This window comes from Lepidochelys kempii, chromosome 2 (assembly GCF_965140285.1).
Source record: "Lepidochelys kempii isolate rLepKem1 chromosome 2, rLepKem1.hap1, whole genome shotgun sequence".
Classification (NCBI taxonomy): Eukaryota; Metazoa; Chordata; order Testudines; family Cheloniidae; genus Lepidochelys; species Lepidochelys kempii.
This window is the reverse complement of record NC_136381.1, coordinates 36796515-36816463: the sequence shown is the minus strand read 5'-3', so window position 1 is coordinate 36816463 and position 19949 is coordinate 36796515. Positions and strand designations below refer to the sequence as shown.

Here is a 19949-nt window from a genome sequence, read left to right as displayed (position 1 = left end):
AAAGGTACTCTGAATCATAGAATATCAGGGTTGGAAGGGACCTCAGGAGGTCATCTAGTCCAACCCCCTGCTCAAAGCAGGACCAATCCCCAATTAAATGTTTGTGCTGTCCCCCGCACAGTCTCCTCCAGTGAGTCAGGGTTTGCACTGCACACACACTGCAGTCAGGGCATTCGTCATTCTGAAACCTGACAAATTACACATGGATGGGATTTAGAAAACTCCAGACCACCATGAGGACGAGCATGTACACAGTTCTGTTGGGTCACAGCCAAAGAGAGGCCCTGTGTTTGATACATCTGGAACCTGTCACAACTTTTGATGTCCTTACAAACCCACTCAATTAACCCTGGACATCATCAGCTTCTTGCGCTTGTATAGGAAAAGCTGATTTAGAGAGATCAGTTCACTGAAGGACATGGCTGTTGCAAGACTGGCTTTTTACAGTCACTGTGCTGTTTTAAGGTTGGAATGGGAACAGCTGTTTCAGGCAGAGGCTGCTGATTCACAGAGAAGAGGGAAATAGAGGGGTCAGGAGAGCTCCAATAGAAGAGAAGGCAGTTTGGGTTGTTCTCTCCAAATTCTTGCATTGATTACTGGAGCAGTTCACAATCTCAAGCTAGACAGTTGTACAATATTTCTCTCGGATTACAAGTTTCAAAAAATAAAGGACAGTAAACTCCACTGGATGCAAACTTCTAGCTTAATTTAATTATTCTCTTTTCTAAAATTAAGCAAAAAATTTGATACATTTTCATACACTACAAAGGTAATGCAGCAGGCAGGAGTCACTCTGATCACATTGGGGACGATCCCTTTGTAAAATCCATGAACTCCTTCTTTCCTTTGGGGGGTGGGAAAGAACATTTTTAAGCAGATTTGAATGAAAAATCACTGAGACAAACAAACATGGAAGCCCAGGATGTCTCTCCCCGTCCCCAATATTCAGTTTTACACCTATCCATTGTCTTCAAATTCTAGCCCTTGCACCTGTGCAACCCCACTGACTACGAAGAGTTTGTACAGATTTAACTAAGTCCAGGTCTGCACTACAGATCTATAGCAGTATAACTACATCGCTCAGGGGTTCGAAAAAACCACACCCCTGAGCAATGTAGTTACACTGATCGAACCCTCCTTGTAGAAACTGCTATGTCAACGCGAGACCGTCTCCCATTGACATAGGTACCGCCTCTCGGGGAGGTGGATTAACTAGGCTGAGGAGAGAAGCTCTCCCAATAGTATGTTAGCGTCTTCACTAAAGTGCTGCAATGGCGCACCAGTGCAGCTGTGCTGATGTAGTGCTGTACGTGAAGACAAGCCCTAAGTAAATAACTCCGTTGAGCAGGTGATGTACTAGGAGGAACAGAATCCAATTCACACTTGGCCCTGCAGAACCAACACAGCTAACAGAAAAAAAACAGTAATAAAAATGTGTCACTGAAGTCAGCAGACACAACACTGACTACAGACCGGGAGCAGATCTGTTGATTAAGGTGAGGTCATTTTCACAGAATTGCATTCTTACTTCTCTATGCCTACCTCCATGTCCTGCGAATAACATCAACCATTCCAGAGTACCGATTGTGTTGATCCTGAAGACGAGCTCGCACTACTTGATATGGGTATGTTGCTGATACAGCAAATATTTTGGATAGTGCTGCCATGGTAATGTATTCTAAAGCAGTCTAAAATTGTAAGAAAGTTACCAATGTTAGTTTAAGTCAAATTACAGACAACTAAAAATGCTGGGAACGATCACACTGCTTTTTAAAGCATGAACGGAGCAGTACTCTAGATTTTTTTTCTATAAGAAGGGTATACAGGTTCCAAGAAGTGCTGATGTTTATTACACATTAATACTAGCATTAGATGTACTTATTTTGGTGTAAAACCTGATTATACTGGATGCTCTCATTTATACCACAAGTTCAATAGCATACTTAAGTAATATCCTAAAAAGTATATTATAAATTACTTTTTTGGTATAGCTACTTTTTTATTTGTTTATATTTGTGGAACTACAAGCATTCTCCCAAAAGTTAATTTAACAACAAAACAAAAACAAACAAGATTTCCCAAGTTCTCAGATGAAAAGTAGATTACTCCAACATGTAAAAAAACAGTGCTAACTGTCTTGTGATGAGGTAATTTGTACCGAAAGTGAAAAAACAATGAGTATTTTCCTTATTTTTCCTATGTGATCTGCCAAAAGTTAACATAACATTAATAGCTAACCAATTGGTAGTTTGTGGCAATTGCACAAACAGTACACTCTCATCTGATCTATGTTCTAGATCTACAGTTCTGGTTTCCATATACTCACATACTATAAAAAGATAAATGTTTCGATTTTAGGCAACTTACCAATTTTGTATCCAATAGTCTGTTTCTATGCTTATTGTATCTCAATTTCAGATTTTCATATGCCATGAACTGAAGTGCTCCATGTGAAGTTCCAAACAGACCAGGCACAAATCCCTAAAACATTTTTATTAAAAAAACAAAAACAACAAAAAAAAACAGGTTAATCTGTAACCCTTGAAAGCTAGACAACCTGCTTGCATCTGCTTATTCCAACATATGCTCTGCGCTCCCCTCCCAATACACACAACTCATTTATATTGTTGTAAAACCTAAAGACTACAACCAGGTTCGGCCCTGTTGTGCTACATACCATACAAAAACGTCTATCTAAACATCAGCCCCTGCCACACAGAGTTTACAGCTGTAAACCGCCCCCCCCCGCCTCCTTGCCATAAGGGGGTGAAACTTATCTGGGCCAGCCAGGGCTGAAGACTGCATCCCAGAAGCACTGCTGCTCTGTTGTCAGTCAACCCTCTCTTAAGCAGAGAGGAGGCTGGAAGGAGGAAACTAAACCAGCAGCTCCAGATGTCCCGACACAGGGGACTTCTGATTGGTTCTCTACCCCAGGGATCTGGGAGAGAGAAGATGGTTCTGTATCCCTCTGGGTAACAGTGTAGATAGACAAGGTGGATGAGACAATATCTTTTATTGCATCAACTTGTGTTGGAGAGAGAGACAAACTTTCCAGCTAAACAGAGCTCTTCTAAATAAAATAAAATGAAAGCTATTACCTCACCCACCTCGTGTCTCTAATATCCTGGGACCAGCACGACTAAAACACTACAAATAGTTGAGAAAGAGACAAGGAGGAGGTAGCCCCTCCTTTAAGGCGACATCGGAAAGGGTGAGTGAGATGGTGGCGGAGAGCACCAGACAGGAAGGGAGCATCCAGCTCCCCTCACAGATTGACTTTTTTTTTTTTCCAATTTTCCCAATCCTTAGTTGGGAAACTCCATTGAACTGGGCTTCCACAGGGTCTGCCATGCCACTCTGAGGGCAGTGACTGCCTGATGAACAGTTCAGCTGGCTGCCACAGCCAACAGCCTGATCACGAACAGTTACTTCACCCAGGAGGAAAAGCAAAAAGCTGGTGTCTAAGATTGTTACCCCAGAAGAGAAGGATTCAGATCATCCCAGCTATTTCCAAGATTCAGATCGCTCTGTGGATCACTGGACCCCCTCAGACAAGACACCAGGCCACAGTGCCTGCAATGTCTACAAGTGCACCATTGATAGGTACCTGGACTTGGGACTGACACGTTAGAGCAGTGGTTCTCAAACCTTTGTACTGGTGAGCCCTTTTATATAGCAAGTCTCTGAGCGAGACCCCTCCCCCAATAAATTAAAAACACTTTTTAACATATTTAACACCATTATAAATGCTGGAGGCAAAGTAGGGTTTGGGGTGGAGGCTGACAGCTCGCGACCGCACCCGCATGTAATAATCTCGTGACCCCCTGAGGGGTCCTGACCCCCAGTTTGAGAACCCCTGTGTTAGAGGGCTGACATAATAACTAGAGTCAGGGAGACTTTGTGGGTGGTTGTTTTAAGTGACCAAAAGAGATATAAAAAGAGGTTTAGAGCATCCTCTACAGACGGCTTTGTATATATTTAAAAAAAACTATCCATGTTCATATATATTTATTTAGTATATTTTGTTCTTGACATTTTTTGTGTTTATAATTTCTATTGTTTATATAAAGCTTACTGGAGTTGTTTGGTAATTTGAGAATTGTGTACTTATTTATGAATGGAGTATGGTATCCCGTTAGGGTGGGTTACCCATTATTTCCCAGGAGGCACCGCTGATGGAGTAGCAGTTTGAATAATCCAGATCTACAGTGCGGGGAGTTGTGAGTTCAACACAGAGACCCACAATGGCAAAATGACCCTGGACCTCAAGAGGTCAAGCACACCCAACCCCTCCCGAGTGTGTACCTTCTGAGGTGCTTGGGGGAATGCAGGACGGGGAGAAGTCATGTCTTTTAGACTATGCTACAAGCGGACAAGACAAATAATTGGCTAGGGGAGACAAGGTAACAAATCCAAAAGAATGAGTTCAGGTTCTTAGCCAGTTATTAGCAGTGATCACTACTTGCCAGTCGCCAGGTTCCGTTCTTGTGAATACATCACAGGATGGCTGGCCTTTTAAGGGAAGCTCGGCCCAGCAATTCTGCAAGTTTTATCAGTAGTGATTTTATATTATTTATTTGTTGCTGATGAAAATGCTGAATAGCATCGGGCCTACTACCAATCCTTGTGGAACCCCACTAGAAACACCCCTACATTCAAAAATTCCTCACTGACGACTACTTTTTGAGATCTATCAGTTATCCACTTCTTAATCCATTTAATGTGAATTCTATAGAGACTATATAATGCTAATTTTTTAATGAGAATGTTGCGCTGTACTATGTATATTATATCTACGCAATTACTTTTATCAAACTTTTAATCTAAAAGATGACGAATATCAAGCTTGACAAGACCTATTTTCCCTAAACACATGTTGACTAGCATTAATTATATTCCCATCTTTTACTACTCGACCAGTTGAATTCAATGTCAGCTTTTCCCTTATTCAGCCAACTCTTTTAGGACTCTCACATCAGCACGCCTGGATAACTTGCACTCAGACAAATTTATCACTAGCAGATGTTGTTTAACATCCTTCTCAGTTACTGATGGACTGGAATGTATTATCATTGTCATATGATGAGAGCATCATCCTGATTCTTTCCAAATACAGAACAGAAATATTTATTGAACACTTCTTCCTTTTCTCCATAATCAACAATTATAGCATTTCAATGGGTCTATATCATTGCTAGGATTTTGTTCCCAATATAATTAAAAACGTCTACTTATTGTCCTTAGCCCTGCCAGCCATGGATTTTTCCCTTGTATTCTTTGGAATCAATGAATTACAAATTATGAAGTGCAAAAAATTGATAAGGGAAGCTATCTACTCCCTCCTTTTCCATGTGTTACATTTTGCTTTTTTATTTCTAATTGCTGCTGTCACTTCACCCTGAACTCAGATGATCTCGAAGGATGCAAGTTTGGAGGCATCTGAGGAGGAGACTGCAGTAGCCAAGGCATGATACTTAAAAAAAAAATCTCTGCTATAGTCCCTTTCAAGATATGTTTACATATCCGCTCAACAAAGGATTTATTGTTAATCAGTAGCTTTAATCTAAGGAAAAACACAAAATGGACTATATAGCTGACATGCTAACTCAAGTGATTTTATTATGAGTTTCACAATATTCGGTGTTTTTCTTAAAACCCCAGCACCTGGGGTCTTGTGATTATATGAGAATCTGTTTATTTTTTAATTTAAGATTTTAGCCCTAATGGTTATGGAGAAAAGCTAAAGAACATGAACCTTGAAGTCACCAAGTCAAATAGAGAACCAAAAAAATTAGTATATTTTAAATCTCATTATTTTTAAGCCAACCTCATGATATTTTTGGGGCCTAAATCATGATTTGGCATGCTCAGGCCTGGGATTACTGTGCTGGCTCTTTTAAGACCTGGTAAGACCAGCTTGCTGTTTACTGGGCCTCAACCCTTTCAAACAAGGGAATTCTGGCAGATGAAGTCTCCAGGAGGCAATGATGGGCAGGGCATATCATGTGACAGCTAGGCTATAAACAGAGAACTATTCTTGCCTCAGTTTGGCAGAGCCCCTCTCTCTGGTCTCTTCACCAAAGAAACAACCTTGTGGATAGACTAAAGAAACAGGCAGGTGAAGAGAACAGAACTTGAGCATCAAGTATCTGAAGGAAAAGGCCTGAGGCAATATAGTAAGGGTGCAGGCTTGAGACCTGGCACTGGGCACTTGTGCTTATTTTGGGACCACAAGCTGGGTTGAATGAAGCCTCCTTCACCCCGCATCAATAGAATGACTACTGATTTGGCCTGGGGAGGATCAAGAAAAAAAAAAAAACCTGCTTAATTCAGGAAAGGCAAGTTATTGAGGAACCCTGTATCAACAGGGCAAATGAACTACCAATCCCAGGCAGGCCTGAAAATTGTGGATGCAAGGCCATGTGCACAACAGGCTAAAGAGAAAGCTTTTTCAGGGATTGCAAAAGAAACTGTTCAGTTCAGAGAGGGCAACCCTGGGTAAGTGGGGTGCGAAAGAGATGCATTTTGCTTTTGGGATAATTAGAGTCCAGACGGAGAACTCTTTACTGTGGTTTGGCTGGAGGGCTAGATTCCAAGTCACTCATCCACCAGAGGAAGACTGCAGCCCACAAGCTAAAGAAGAGAAACATAGGCAGTGAAATATGAGAGATAAGAATCAGTTAGACACAACTGTGGAGAATGAGGAAGTGTACCTTATTCATCTGCAAAAATGGTTATCTGAAGAGAATACTGAATACAGCTTTGTGTTCTCAAAAAGAAAAGGAGTACTTGTGGCACCTTAGAGACTAACCAATTTATTTGAGCATAAGCTTTCGTGAGCTACAGCTCACTTCATCGATGCATACTGTGGAAAATACAGAAGATGTTTATATACATACAAACCATGAAAAAATGGGTGTTTACCACTACAAAAGGTTTTCTCTCCCCCTACCTCACTCTCCTGCTGGTAAGCTATTAGTTAGTCTCTAAGGTGCCACAAGTACTCCTTTTCTTTTTGAGAATAAAGACTAACACGGCTGTTACTCTGAAGCTTTGTGTTCGTAGGTCACAGACTCTAGTTCATACTAAACAAAACTTCACAAAGCTTCAAACATGGCGCACAGAGGATGAAGCAGCAGGGAAAGTCATTCCATGCTTTAATTTCTTTAAAAAGAAAAGGCCTTAACTACTCTAGACTAGAATATAACAGGCTGAAACAGGCCTAATCTCAAGCAAAAGTTGCTTGATGTGGATACTTATGTGGGTAACCTTCTTTAGATAACAGCTATTATAGGCTCTTTCAAAGGAAGTACCTAGCTTGGATGCCTACTCTTGCACGTAAGATTAGCATTAGAGAGAAGCATCCAAAGCCAAGACACATACTAAACACATGGAAAATCTGAAAGGCAACCCAATGGAACAGAATTTAAGAAGTCCTAACAGATGCAAGAAATTAGAACTGATCTACATGGAACAGAACAAACATTTATCCAGGCACACCAAAGAATCCCAGCAACTTCAGGTTAAGGAGTAAGTGAAATATTTTGTTTCAGAGTTATCAGAACGTGGCATTCATTGGTACCTGCTACAACAATCTCAGAGACTGGGATCAGGTTTCCCGCAGCAAATAAGGGAGATTAACATTCAGTAACCTACCCATAGTTGCTAAGAGTCAGTAAGCCTGTTCCTCCGCATTAGCTGGATTAGAAGAACCAGAGTTCTTCAGGTCTCCAAGGTATCCATGACTGTCCTAATGTCATGGCCTGAAGGAAGGAACGCAGAACCAAGTTCAAATCAAGCTGGTATTTTGTTTCCCTAAATAAATTCTCACACCAAAAGAATAAAAGCCATATTTGCAGTTGTGTAGCTAGTAGTTGTAGCCAAATTTAAAATCCTACAAAATGTGTGGATCCAGAGCTGAAGATGACACATTACAGGCCTAAATGCCTGGGAATGGGATGTGGGAGGCGACTGCAGTATTGTCCATAGTAATGGAGGGAAGATTAATAACTCTGTTTCAGTCACACTGCATTTAAGATGATGGTTGGACATTCATGAGATGTCAGAAAGACAGACAGAGAGATGGGATTGGATGACGGGGAACAGTTTGACCAGTAACAGCACCAATCTGCCCTAGAAATTATGCTCTGTTGCCACCACCTCTCTCCTCCAACGACTAGAAGAGAATACTACAGAAGAAAAATTCATGATCATTAAACAAAAGCAGTTCTCGATTCAACTTTTCTATTTTAGTCATATTCCTCTCATCTGAGTTTCAGCCCACAATGCTTTTGTCCACGTACCCCATAGTCTTCCCTCTTCCAGTTTCACTACTGCTTATCCTTCTGCAACCTTTACTTACCATTATAAGCTTTTTTTGCTGCAATCCTCTGGTGTGGTAGAAATAGGCTTATGAGATGATGAAAGGTAGCTTTTATAGTAACATGTAACAACTTTCCAATTCCACAAGAGCCACAGTGCTATTACACCCATGATAAATTCCAGAATTCTTCTCCATTATGTCAAATTATATTACCTTGTATAAACCACGTATACCCTCGAGCTTGTATATCTTTATAAGAGCATCAAACATTCCTTTGTACTGGCGCTTTGATGAATCAATGCCAGCATCATATTGTAACACAAGCCGTGTCTTCGTTACCCATATTGGGTTTGTGATACAGAGGGTCATGACTCCTAAGAACAGATGGAAGTTAGACTAATATTATGAATGCCACTCTGAAAGTTTGTACCCCTTTGTTCAATTCAGTACAAAACACACACCCCCCCATCCTACAAGAGCACTAAACAAGAAAAATGTAAGCATCCCACTCTTTTCCTCTTAACTTTGAGAGCCAAATCCTGCTGCAACAGTTCTGCTGAACAGAGGGTGGGAGGGGAAACTGGTACAATTTGGGGAGTCTGTGCAGAAAAGCATGCTGCAGACCACAGGGCTCCCTGTGTATCCTTTACATTGGGGCTAGTGGATATCTCCTCCTTTAGTCCACCAGGGTCCAAATGGTGGAATCTGGACATAAGCAGCTAGTATTATTTTATTTGTGCTTTAATTATCTCAATTTAGCCTTATGGCACACAAAATTTCAAAATTAAACAAGGGGGCACAGAAATAAAGTGTCCATGTAATGAACCACCTCGCTCTGTCAGAATGTTTGACCTGATGTAGCTTTACAGATTACTTTAAGTCATAGGACTGTAAAGTAATGACAAACTAAGGATATACATTAAATTGTAATACTGCAACAAGAACTCTTCCAAAGCTCCAAGATTACCATCTATATCAAAGAAATGTGTACAAGAACACTAGAAATGACTTAGATTAAAAATTGCAGAGATCAGATATTTTTATTTTGTAGGTAAGATATTTTGAGCATTGGATTGGACCTGTAGTGTCGATAAGTTCTGGAATTCAGATCCATTTTATTCTTTAAGAATTAAATGTATCTGAATTCAAGATCTTATTGACACTACAGGTCCAATCCACTGCTTATTAAAGCCAACCAAGTTATTGTACTGCCTTCAATGGGTGCCTGATTGGTCCTATATCTGCTTTTGTGTGTCATTCTAAGTGCACAAAATTAACACTAATACATTATATTACAAGGATGTGTTTAATAAATTTTGGCCTTTTATTGAACAGCTGCATATAGTTTATGCACTAGAATTTGTATAAAATATTAAGAAAAGAGGGCTAGGCAGCCATAAAACATTTTAGTGGTTGCTATTTATGAATAAAAATGTAGAACACACAGCTGTCCAACCAAACAGTATTAAATTATTTATTACTTTATAAGTGAATGCAGCTGGACTGAAACACTTGCACTTGCCATCTGGAAGAAAAAGCAACATTGACAGACAAAGGCAAAAACAGCATATGGACAGGCTGAAGGTAAACATTAATCTCGCTTGCATTTTCCTCACCGGCCTCAGCAGCTGACACTAGGTGTTCGGTTGCACCAAGACCTTCCAGCTTTCTTTCCTCCTTGTAGGCTTTGATGGCATTATAGCTGGAAGAGGTAAAACATATTTAGATAGAAGAAATACAGATCATTTAGGAAAAGGTTTTTAAAGATTACTTTATGCACCATTGCCCATTAGAGAGCAGACAGAGTCAGAGATTAACCTGTCTCAGTCAGATGCAATACAAATTGCTGAATTGTAGCTTTAGGCTATTTAAATATCTTTTACAACAGTACTCTTTAAAGTGACAGAATATTCCTAGATGACAACAACGGGACTGCACCCTGTAATTTTTATCTTAAGCGAAGAATTAGTTTGTATGAGATGCTTATAAGACAAAAGACTGCCTCTTCATAAAACCTAGGTGGTAGGTATTCATTTTCTAGCACTACATTACATCAATCTTTATCTGCTGGATTGACCTCATGCCCTCTGGTCTGCATTCTGGATTTTGAGTGAACTTTCACTGGGAGGTGAACAGGTGGAAGTCAGAAGAGAATAAGCTCTAGATCAGGGGTCTCAAACTCAAATGACCACGAGGGCCACATGAGGACTACAGCATTGGCCTGAGGGCCTCATCACTGACACCCCCACACTGCCCCTGGCCCCGCCCCCATTCCAACCCCTTCCCTGAGGCCCCGCCCCCATTCCAACCCCTTCCCTGAAGTCCCCAACCCAACTCTGCTCCCTCCCTGCCCCCAGGGGGTGCAGGGTGCGGCAGGGACTCAGGGCAGGGAGTTGAGGTACAGGAGGTGTGCAGGGTGCGGCAGGGGGCTCAGGGCGGGGAGTTGGGGTGCAGGAGGGGTGTAGGCTCCGGCCAGGCGCCGCTTACCTAGAGCGGCTCCAGGGTGGCAGCGGTCAGGGCAGACTCCCTGCCTGCCTGCCCTGGCCCCGCTCAGCAGCCAGAACCACGTCCCTGTGGCCCCTGGAGGAGGGGTGGGGCACGTGGCTCCATGCGCTGCTTTTGCTGCTCCTCCAGGTACCTTCTCCGAAGCTCCCATTGGCTGCGGTTCCCCGTTCCTGGCCAATGGGAGCTGCAGGGGGCAGTGCCTGGAAGCAACGCACAGAGCCCTCTGTGCCACCCCAACCCCCACAGGGACGTGATGCCAGGAGCAGCGCGGCACTCGCGGCACCAGGGGGGGCAATCTTGGCCTGCAGGCTGTAGTTTGCCCACCCCTGGCCCGGACGTAGGCGACGCGGGTGGGGGCACACAGGGAGCTTGGCTAATAGTCATTGATGGACCTATTCTCCATGAACCAATCCAGTTCTTTTTCGAACTGTTATACTTTTGGCCATCACAACATCCCATGGCAATAAGTTCCACAGGTTAATTGCATGTTGTGTGAAAAGCACTTCCTCGTTTGTATTAAACTTATCAATTTCATAGGGTGACCCCTAGTTTTTGGAAAGGGTTTCACTTTTCTATTCACTTTCTTCACACCATTCATGATTTTATAGACCCCTCATCTCTCTCCTTAGAAATCTCCTTTCCAAGCTGAACACCCCCTATCTGTTTAGTCTCTCCTAATATGGAAGCCATTCCATACCCTTGATTATCTTTGTTGCTCTTCTCTGAACCTTTTCCAGTTCCACTATATCCTTTTTGAGAGGGGACAAACAGAACTGGACACAGTATCCCAGGTGTGGGCACATCATGGATTTATAAAGTGGTATTGTATCTTCTGCCTTATTTTCTATCCCCTTCCGAATAGTTCCTAACATACTGAGAGACTTTTAGATTGCTGCTGGGCATGAAGTGGAAGTTTTCAAAGAACTATCCACAGTTACTCCAAGATCTCACTTAATTTGCCATTTTCTTACCCAGTTTTGTAAGATTCCTCTGTAACTCCTCAAAGTCTGCTTTGGACTGAACTATCTTGAATAATTTTCTATCAGCAGCAAATTTTGCTGCTTCATGGTTCACTCCCTTTTCCAGATCATTAATTAATGTGTTGAACAGCACAGGTACCAGTACAGATCCTGGGGAATCTGCTGTTCACCATTTTCCACTGAAGACAGACAAGCTACAAGTAAAGTTATTTAATATTTCTGCAGCATCATAATAATAAAACCTAGCTCTTATACAGTACTTTCCATCAGCTCTCAAAGCCTTTTACAAGGGAGGTCAATATCATTATCCTCCCCATTTTACAGACGAGGAAACTGAGGCACATAGAGGTAATAATTTGCCCAAGGTCACCCAGCAGGCCAGTGGCAGAGCCATGAATAGAATCCAGGTCTCCTGAATCCCAGACAGAGTGAATAAAAATCAATAATAAAAAAAAAGAAAAAGAAAAATCTGATTTAGATTAAAAATTTGATTTTTAAAAAATTAAACTTGAAATTATAACCACAAAAAGGAAATAAAACATACTTTTTAATGTAAGTAGTACATGTTAAAGGAGTTCCGGAGACCTGTCGATTTCTCAAAGAGACAATATTAAAGGCACAACAAACTATCCTGATGCCAAGGAAAGCTAAACAGAATATTAGGAGGCCAATATGGCTCCATCTGGAGCTCTTTAATGACCTGAAAATCAAAAGGGAATCGACAAAGAGTAGAAATATGAAAAAATTGCAAGGGATGAGTACAAAAGAATAGTGCAAGCATGCAAGGACAAAATCAGAAAGGCTAAGCCACAATATGAATTACACCTAGCAAGGGATGTAAAAGGCAATAAGAAGAGGTTCCATAAATACAGTAGGAGCAAGAAAAAGAAGAAGGCAAGCATAGGTCCACAACTTACCAGTGAAGGAGAGCTAATAATGGATGACACTGGGAAGGCTGAACTCTTTAATGCTTATTTTGCTCCTGTCTTCACTAAAAAGGTTAATTGTGACCAGACACTTAACATAACATTTACAACAGGGGAAGGCACACAAGCCAGAACAGGAAAAGAACAAGTTAAATTTGTTCAGGTTAGCAGGGCCTTATGAAATTCACCCTAGAGTATTTAAGGAACTAGCTGAAGCAATCTCAGAACCGTTAGTGAATATCTTCAAGGATTTATTGGAGACAGGTGAGATCACAATGGACTAGAAAAGAGCAAACCTAATACCTATCTTTAAAAAGGAAACAAAGAGGACCCAATGAATTATAGACCAGTCACCCTAACTTTGATACCTAGAAAGACACTGGAATAAAATGATTAAACTATCAATTTGTAAGCACCTAGAGGATAATAGGGTAATACGCTATAGCCAACGTAGATTTGTCAGGAACAAATCTTGCCAAACCAACCTAATTTCCTTCTTTGACAGTTATTGGCCTAGTGGTTGGGAACAGCTATAGATGTGCTACACCTTCATTTTAATAAGGCTTCTCCCACGTGACATTCTTATAAGCAAACTAGGGAAATACAGTCTAGATGAAATAAATATAAGGTGAGTGCACAACTGGTTGAAAGACTGTACTCAAAAAGTAGTTATCAATGGCTCACTGTCAAACCAGGAGAATGTACCTAGTGGGGCCCTGCAGTTCTGTCCTGGGTACAGAACTCCTCAACATTTTCATTGATGATGACTTGGATAATGGAACAGAGAGAATGCTTATAAAATCCAAGCTGAGAAGGGTAGCAAGAACTATGGAGGACAGGATTAAAATTCAAAATGACCTTGACAAATTGGAGAATTTTCATGACATCAACAAGATGAAAGTCAGTAAAGGCAAGTGCAAAGTACTACACTTTGGAAGGAAAAATCAAATGGAAATAACTGGCTAGGCAGCAGTACTGCTGAAAAGACACTCTGGGGCATAGTGGATCACAAATTGAATATGAGCCAGCAATGTGATGCAGTTGTGAAAAAGGCTAATATTATTCTGGGGTGTATTAATAGGAATGTGGTATGTATGACATAGAAGGTAATTGTTCTGCTCTACTTAGCACTGGGGACCTCAGCTGGAGTATTGTGTCCAGTTGTGTTCACCAGGCATTAAGAAAACATGAACAAATTGGACAGTGGAGAGCAACAAAATAATGAAAGGTTTAGAAAACCTGACCTACGAGGAAGGTTTTAAAAAACTGAATACGTTTAGTCCTGACACAGCAGGGGGAGAGGGGAGGGCACTTGAATCAGTAACAGTCTTCAAATAATGTTAAGTGCCATTATAAAGAGGACAGTGATCAATTGTTCTCCATATCCACTGAGAGTAGGACAAGTACTAATTAGCTTAAGCTATAGCAAGGAAGATTTAGGTTAGATATTAAGAATTAAGAAAAACTTTCTAACTATAAGGAAATTAAATATTAGAATAGGTTACAAGGGAATTTATGGAATTCTTGCAATGGGAAGATTTTAAGAACAGGTTAGACCAACAACTATTAGGGATGGTCTAGGTATACTTGCTCCTACCTCACTGTGAAGGGATGGACTACCTCACCTTGAGGACCCTAATAGACCTACACTGCTATGTTTTCTATGTTTGCTGACAAAGTTTTAAAGAAAGCTGAACCACTGACCTGGTCAAAGTCACTGGCTAAGCACCTGAAACCAGAATTTGCTGAAGTGATAAACCAGCTATTGACAGCAGTACCCTCTTCTGCAGGTGCAGAGACTTTTTTTTTTTAAATTTTAGTCTATTCAAATAGTTCAATCAAAGTAAAGAATCTGATTGGAAGTTGGAAAAACAACAGGAAAACTTGTTTTCCCTCTTCCAATCCATGAATAAAAATGGGGTGTGAGGATGAGATCTACTACTTCTAAAATCTTGAAGGACATGGTGACCAGAAATAATTGTGTCAATTCACTGTAGTATTTCCTTAATAAAGCAATAAGTTTTAATACAAAGCATGTTTTGATGATCTTTTTCTTATGTATCCAGTACATTTAAGGTAGTTTTATTTAACTAATAAAAACTATTTTAAAATGCTGTTTTTGTGTACTTGAGTTTCAATTTCTATTCAAATACTTAGAAAAGATGCAAATAAAAATTAATAATCTAATAAATAAAATGCATCGTTCACAATTTTCTAATAAAAATGTAAGAAACCCAAGACTCAATGTGTTTTACACTAAATAATTGCTAAGTAAGTGTATAGACATAGTGCATTCTCCTGATTAGCAAAAACATACCATATTGCATGTCAAGACTTTATCTAGTTGTAAATCAACATTTTGAATGGTTATACCAACCAGTGAGAATGAATCTTTCTTTAGGAAAATAACTAAAGTACAAACGCAAGACAACATTAAACGTGATTAAGTTAAAATAGATCATGAGTACAGTTGGTTAAAGGATGATTAAAACTGATTTAAATCAATCCACCCTGGTTCCAATCCAGTACTCTATTCATTAGGCCAAACTACCCTCCAAGGCATGCACTATACTTTACAACAGTTACAGATCCCTGTCCTAAACTGCTTACAGTCTAAATAAGACTTAAAATATCAAGTGATGACAAAGGGAAACATTTATATTTATGCACCCTCACCATCTCCCCAAAATCAAAGTGCAAGGATTCACTTTGCATATTCAAGGATCACTTTGCATAGAATATTAATATTCTACAGATCCACTTACAAGAAAAAGTAGAGTCCCCAGGAGGCACCTGCACCCCACATGTTTGGAGTTACCCCTTTGTACAGGCCACGTAGTCCTTCATGCTTCCAGACAGTGATCAAACAGTGTAGAATCCCTTTGTATTTTGGTCTCAATTCCAACCCGTCACTCACTATTTAAAAAAGAGATTACACTGAAAAAAACCCCAACATTCCATAAAGAGTAAAAGTGTGCGGTATAAACACTACAAAGCAAATACCTTTTTCTCTAGGCTGAGCAGGGAAATGTGCAGTGTTAAAGAAAGCTGTAGTGAACCCGCTGGCATAACTATTTACACTAGAACCTCAGAGTTACAAACAGTTCATGAATGGAGGTTTTCTTTGTAACTGTGAACAAAATGTTACGGTTGTTCTTTCAAAAGTTTACAAGTGAACATTGACTTAATACAGCTTTGCAACTTAGTATGCAGAAGAAAAATGCTGCTTTTAATCACCTTAATTTAAATGAAACAAGCACAGAAACATTTTCCTTACCTTGTCAAATCTATTTTTTTAAATCTTTCCCTTTATATTTTTAGCAGTTTACATTTAACACACTACTGCACTGTATTTGTTCCCCCCTACCCCCCGCTGCTGCCTGATTGCATACATCTGGTTCCAAATGAGGTGTGTGGTTGATTGGTCAGTTCGTAACTCTGGTGTTTGTAACTCTGAGGTTCTACTGTAGCTGTATTCCGAAGGTGAATGTGAGTTAAGGTTTGGGGAACTGTACAATGGATTGATGCAGTTGTTCTGCAGACTTCCTAAGGTCAACAGGATGGAAGCACCTCTCACTGAGAAGGTAACTCTGCTGCAGTGTACCTTAGATGAGTAGCGTCCTTGACTTAAAGCATTTTGTCAGTTTTACAGAGGACGGAGTTTGTCTTATTAATGCCGTAAGAGTTTTATGCTACATCTAACCTATAATCTTTGACATTTTTGTGGTCCTCGACAAATACTACTTTTCTCCCCCAAACGATTTTCGTCCCTTGGAATTTTTATAATGACTTTAGCAAGAAATTCCCATTTAAAATGTATCATCCACGTTTGATGTAGGATTTTCAACAGGTCATGATCCGGTCAATTCAAAATCAGTTTTCACCAGAACAATCAAAGGCTATTTCCATGCTAAATTCTAACTTTTTCTCTGCCGCTCCTCACTACTTGGGCTGCATTGCATTTTTTTTTTTAAATTAGAACAAAGTGTATCTTTGGCCCTTTTCTATTCAACAGCTGAACTGTTTTTAGCCCAAACTTTCAAAGACATTCACCTTAAGAAAAGATGGAAGTTATGGAAAGTTTTAGCCTGAGAGATTTCAGATGGAACAGAAATGTTTGTGTAGCCTTGACTATAGCCACTATAGCAGTTGCTTCTGCTCTTACTATAATATAAGACTGTAAAATTAATGGCTACAGTATTTGCGATACAAGGAATTTACCTCGAAAGCAGGAACCAGAGGTGGGGTTCAGAGTGACCTAAACTTCAAACTAAAGCAAACTTTCCCAACTCTGTTAAGCCTGTGTCACAACAAGGAAGTCAGCTCAAAATTTTGCCACCAGAGTGGCTTCCTGGCCTGCTTATGCAGAGAAACTATGCCCCCATCAGAAATGGTAGTTTGGTAACTAAAACACAGACAGCATTTTCTGTTTATTACATCCATTCTCTGACCCGCCTCATGTACATAATATGTTCTGACAAAGACCAAGTTTGAAAAAAGAAATGGATCAGCAGGACCTCAAAACAACAGGGGAGTCAGAGCCTGGAACATACATTAGGGTGGTCAGTGAAGTTGTTGTTTACCAATATAATCTTAATCTCAGGTTATCAATTGCATTTCACTTTAACGGTTTCTTAACCACCCTAATTAAATCTAGTGAGATCTTGGAGGTGTGGGAGCTCCTACCCTAAACTTGTTTTTAAACTTCTCTTTAATTAATAGTTTAGGTTTTTTTTAATCACGATCCTCATTTCTCAGTCCCTAATTCCACTTCCTGGTTGAAGGCAGAGGCTGGAGACTCTTCTGGGTTTAACCCTGGCTTAGGTAAATGAAAAATGAAATCCCATCTATGCTGTTTGGTGAGAATTCATCTTGGTGGGGTGGACACATATTTGGCATCAGAGTTCCAACCAATAATTCAGGGGGACAGCTCAAAATGCACTGATTGACGGTGATGTTGTGGGCTAAAACCTACCACCTGAGGCCACAAGCAGCAGGAATCACATGGAGCAGAGAAGAGGTTTTATCCTTGGTGAGGTCTTGGCGCAGAAAAAAACCTGAGGCATCAGAATGCGCACCCCCTCCCCCCCAAAATTATTTCTGGGAATCAGAAAAGAGCATGTAAAGGGCCCATTCTGGTGAGGGAAGGAGTCCAAGTCTCAGTGGTTTGGAATACAGACTTTTGTCTAGTCATACCATAAAGCTCTTGAGAAACAGCCAGCATCCAAGGCGTGGGAAATCACAAATACAATCGAAAATGGAACTGTCAAAGCCCAAGAACAAAGTTGGAATGCAAAACTTAGAGGGGTCTGTGACAGTTAGGAATAAGAGCTGGGCTGAGGTATAGAGAAGTTTAGCTAGCTATCACTGCCAAAATAAGGCAAAAATGTGGTATTAGATGTCAGAAAAAATAAGATTTAGAGGAAGGGACACTGTCCTGTTAAAATATCTTGGGTTACCAGACCTTTAAGACTACTGAAACTAGTTTATTTTTCACCACCTATTCTATCTGCTGCTAATATATCAATAAGATTTTCATAATAAACAGAAATCTAGTCAATTTTTCTTCTACACAGTCAGTTGTATTTTCCAGGTGTCCATATGCTTGACACAATGCTCCATCTGTAACTGTAAGAAAAAGTGTTTAAATCCTCACCAAAAAAGTACAATTCTACTTGAATCTTTAAATGTTACAGAAAACATATTTTGTAAATTCAAAAATTCACAACATTTAATTTTGGAGGCTAAATTATCCAAAAATCCATTTGAAATAAATATAAAGAAATTAGGCAGTTGTTTAACCTATATATAAACAGATGTGATAAAATAGAGGCTTCAGAAGAACAACTCATCAGCCACATCAACAGTAGCTCATCGGAAAGAAGAGGACACCCTTCCCTGCAGAGAAACTGCAATTCCAACTTCATTCTCTGCTGACCAGCATCACAGCCTACAATAATGGGGCTAAATTTAGTTGGGGATTGGTCCTACTTTGAGCAGGGGGTTGGACTAGATGACCTCCTGAGGTCCCTTTCAACCCTGATATTCTATGATTCTATGATTAAATTAAATACTCTTTTGTCTCTACTATTTAATTTATTGGATCTAAAGTCAGTAAAACTCCCCAGTTATGTACCATGGGAGAAATTAATCTAACACATAAGGAATTTAATATTGCATGTCATATATGAACAAGATAACCGAATACTTGTTATAATAGTGTATTAAGGTTAAGTGTATTCTGACAGGTGCTTAGATCCAGTCAATGTACCAAAATTGCGATGGTTCTTAAACTTTTATACTGCTGACCCCTTTCACATAGCAAGCGTCTGAGTGAAACTCCCCCTTATAAATTAAAAACACCTTTCAATACATTTAACACCATTATAAATGCTAGAGGCAAAGAAGGGTTTGGGGTGGGGGCTGACAGCTCGCGATCCCCCATGTCATAACCTCGTGACCCCCTGAGGAGTCCCGACCCCCAGAAAACCCCTGAGTTAAAGTTTAGTGTTACTCAGTATTGTGCTGGATCGTGCTTACAGTACATTCGCAATCCCAGGCTTTGCTGTAATCGCAGCCCCCCGGTCCCCTCGACCTTTGCTCCCACTAGAAGTCTCGAGTCGTGGCTGGTTTCGGAGAGCCGTAGGCGCCGGGGAAGGAGAGCGGGCACCGCACGCACCACGCCCCTGCGCAGCTCGCTCTAACCTTCCGGCAGCATGGCAAATCCATGCTCTGAAGCGAAGGTGGGAAGAGGCAGACTGGAAGCCAGGCTGTGCTACGCACCGTGCCTCAGTTTCCCCAGTGGGAGTGGCTCCAGCAGGCGTAGTGGCCCGTCCAGGGAGGGTGCCCCCTCTGCAGGGGAACGGGGGGAGCAGGGGGCCCGCCTCACCTGCGAAGCGGATCTTCACCAGGTCCAGCGGATGCAGCACCAGGGTGGAGAGGACCCCGCCGCTCAGACCCGCCACAAGGCTCTCGTACCGCACGTGTCTGAACAGGGGCCGCAAGGGCGGGGCCGGCGGAGACTCCACCGCGCGCACCGGCCCCCGCGTGCCCTGAGCCGCACTCATCAGCCCTCGCCCACCGCACCACCAGCCCCGTGGCAGAGACAGAGGATAGGGGAGGGCTAGCCCCTGGCGCCGACCAAGCTCCCTCGCTGGTGGGTGGAGCCGGGCAACACGTTGGGATTGGGGAGGGTGTCACGTGAGCCCGACGTCA

General features: G+C 41.2%; 1 protein-coding gene across 2 annotated transcripts; it reads right to left on the bottom strand.

The window, feature by feature from the left end:
• Positions 1-685: 685 nt before the first annotated feature.
• Positions 686-19909, bottom strand: SLC25A32 (solute carrier family 25 member 32). 2 transcript variants are annotated; one of them, XM_073330395.2, is made up of 7 exons: positions 19624-19909; positions 15500-15650; positions 9940-10025; positions 8537-8697; positions 2368-2481; positions 1543-1688; positions 686-844 (listed from the first exon to the last, which is right to left on the bottom strand). In XM_073330395.2, exons 1-7 carry the CDS (start codon positions 19799-19801, stop codon positions 709-711), a joined length of 972 nt encoding a protein of 323 aa, XP_073186496.1. In that variant the 5' UTR covers positions 19802-19909; the 3' UTR covers positions 686-708. The 2 variants fall into 2 exon arrangements, with proteins under 2 accessions (XP_073186496.1, XP_073186497.1); XM_073330396.1 differs by lacking the exon at positions 19624-19909 and adding an exon at positions 19275-19503.
• Between the last annotated feature and the right edge of the window lie 40 nt (positions 19910-19949).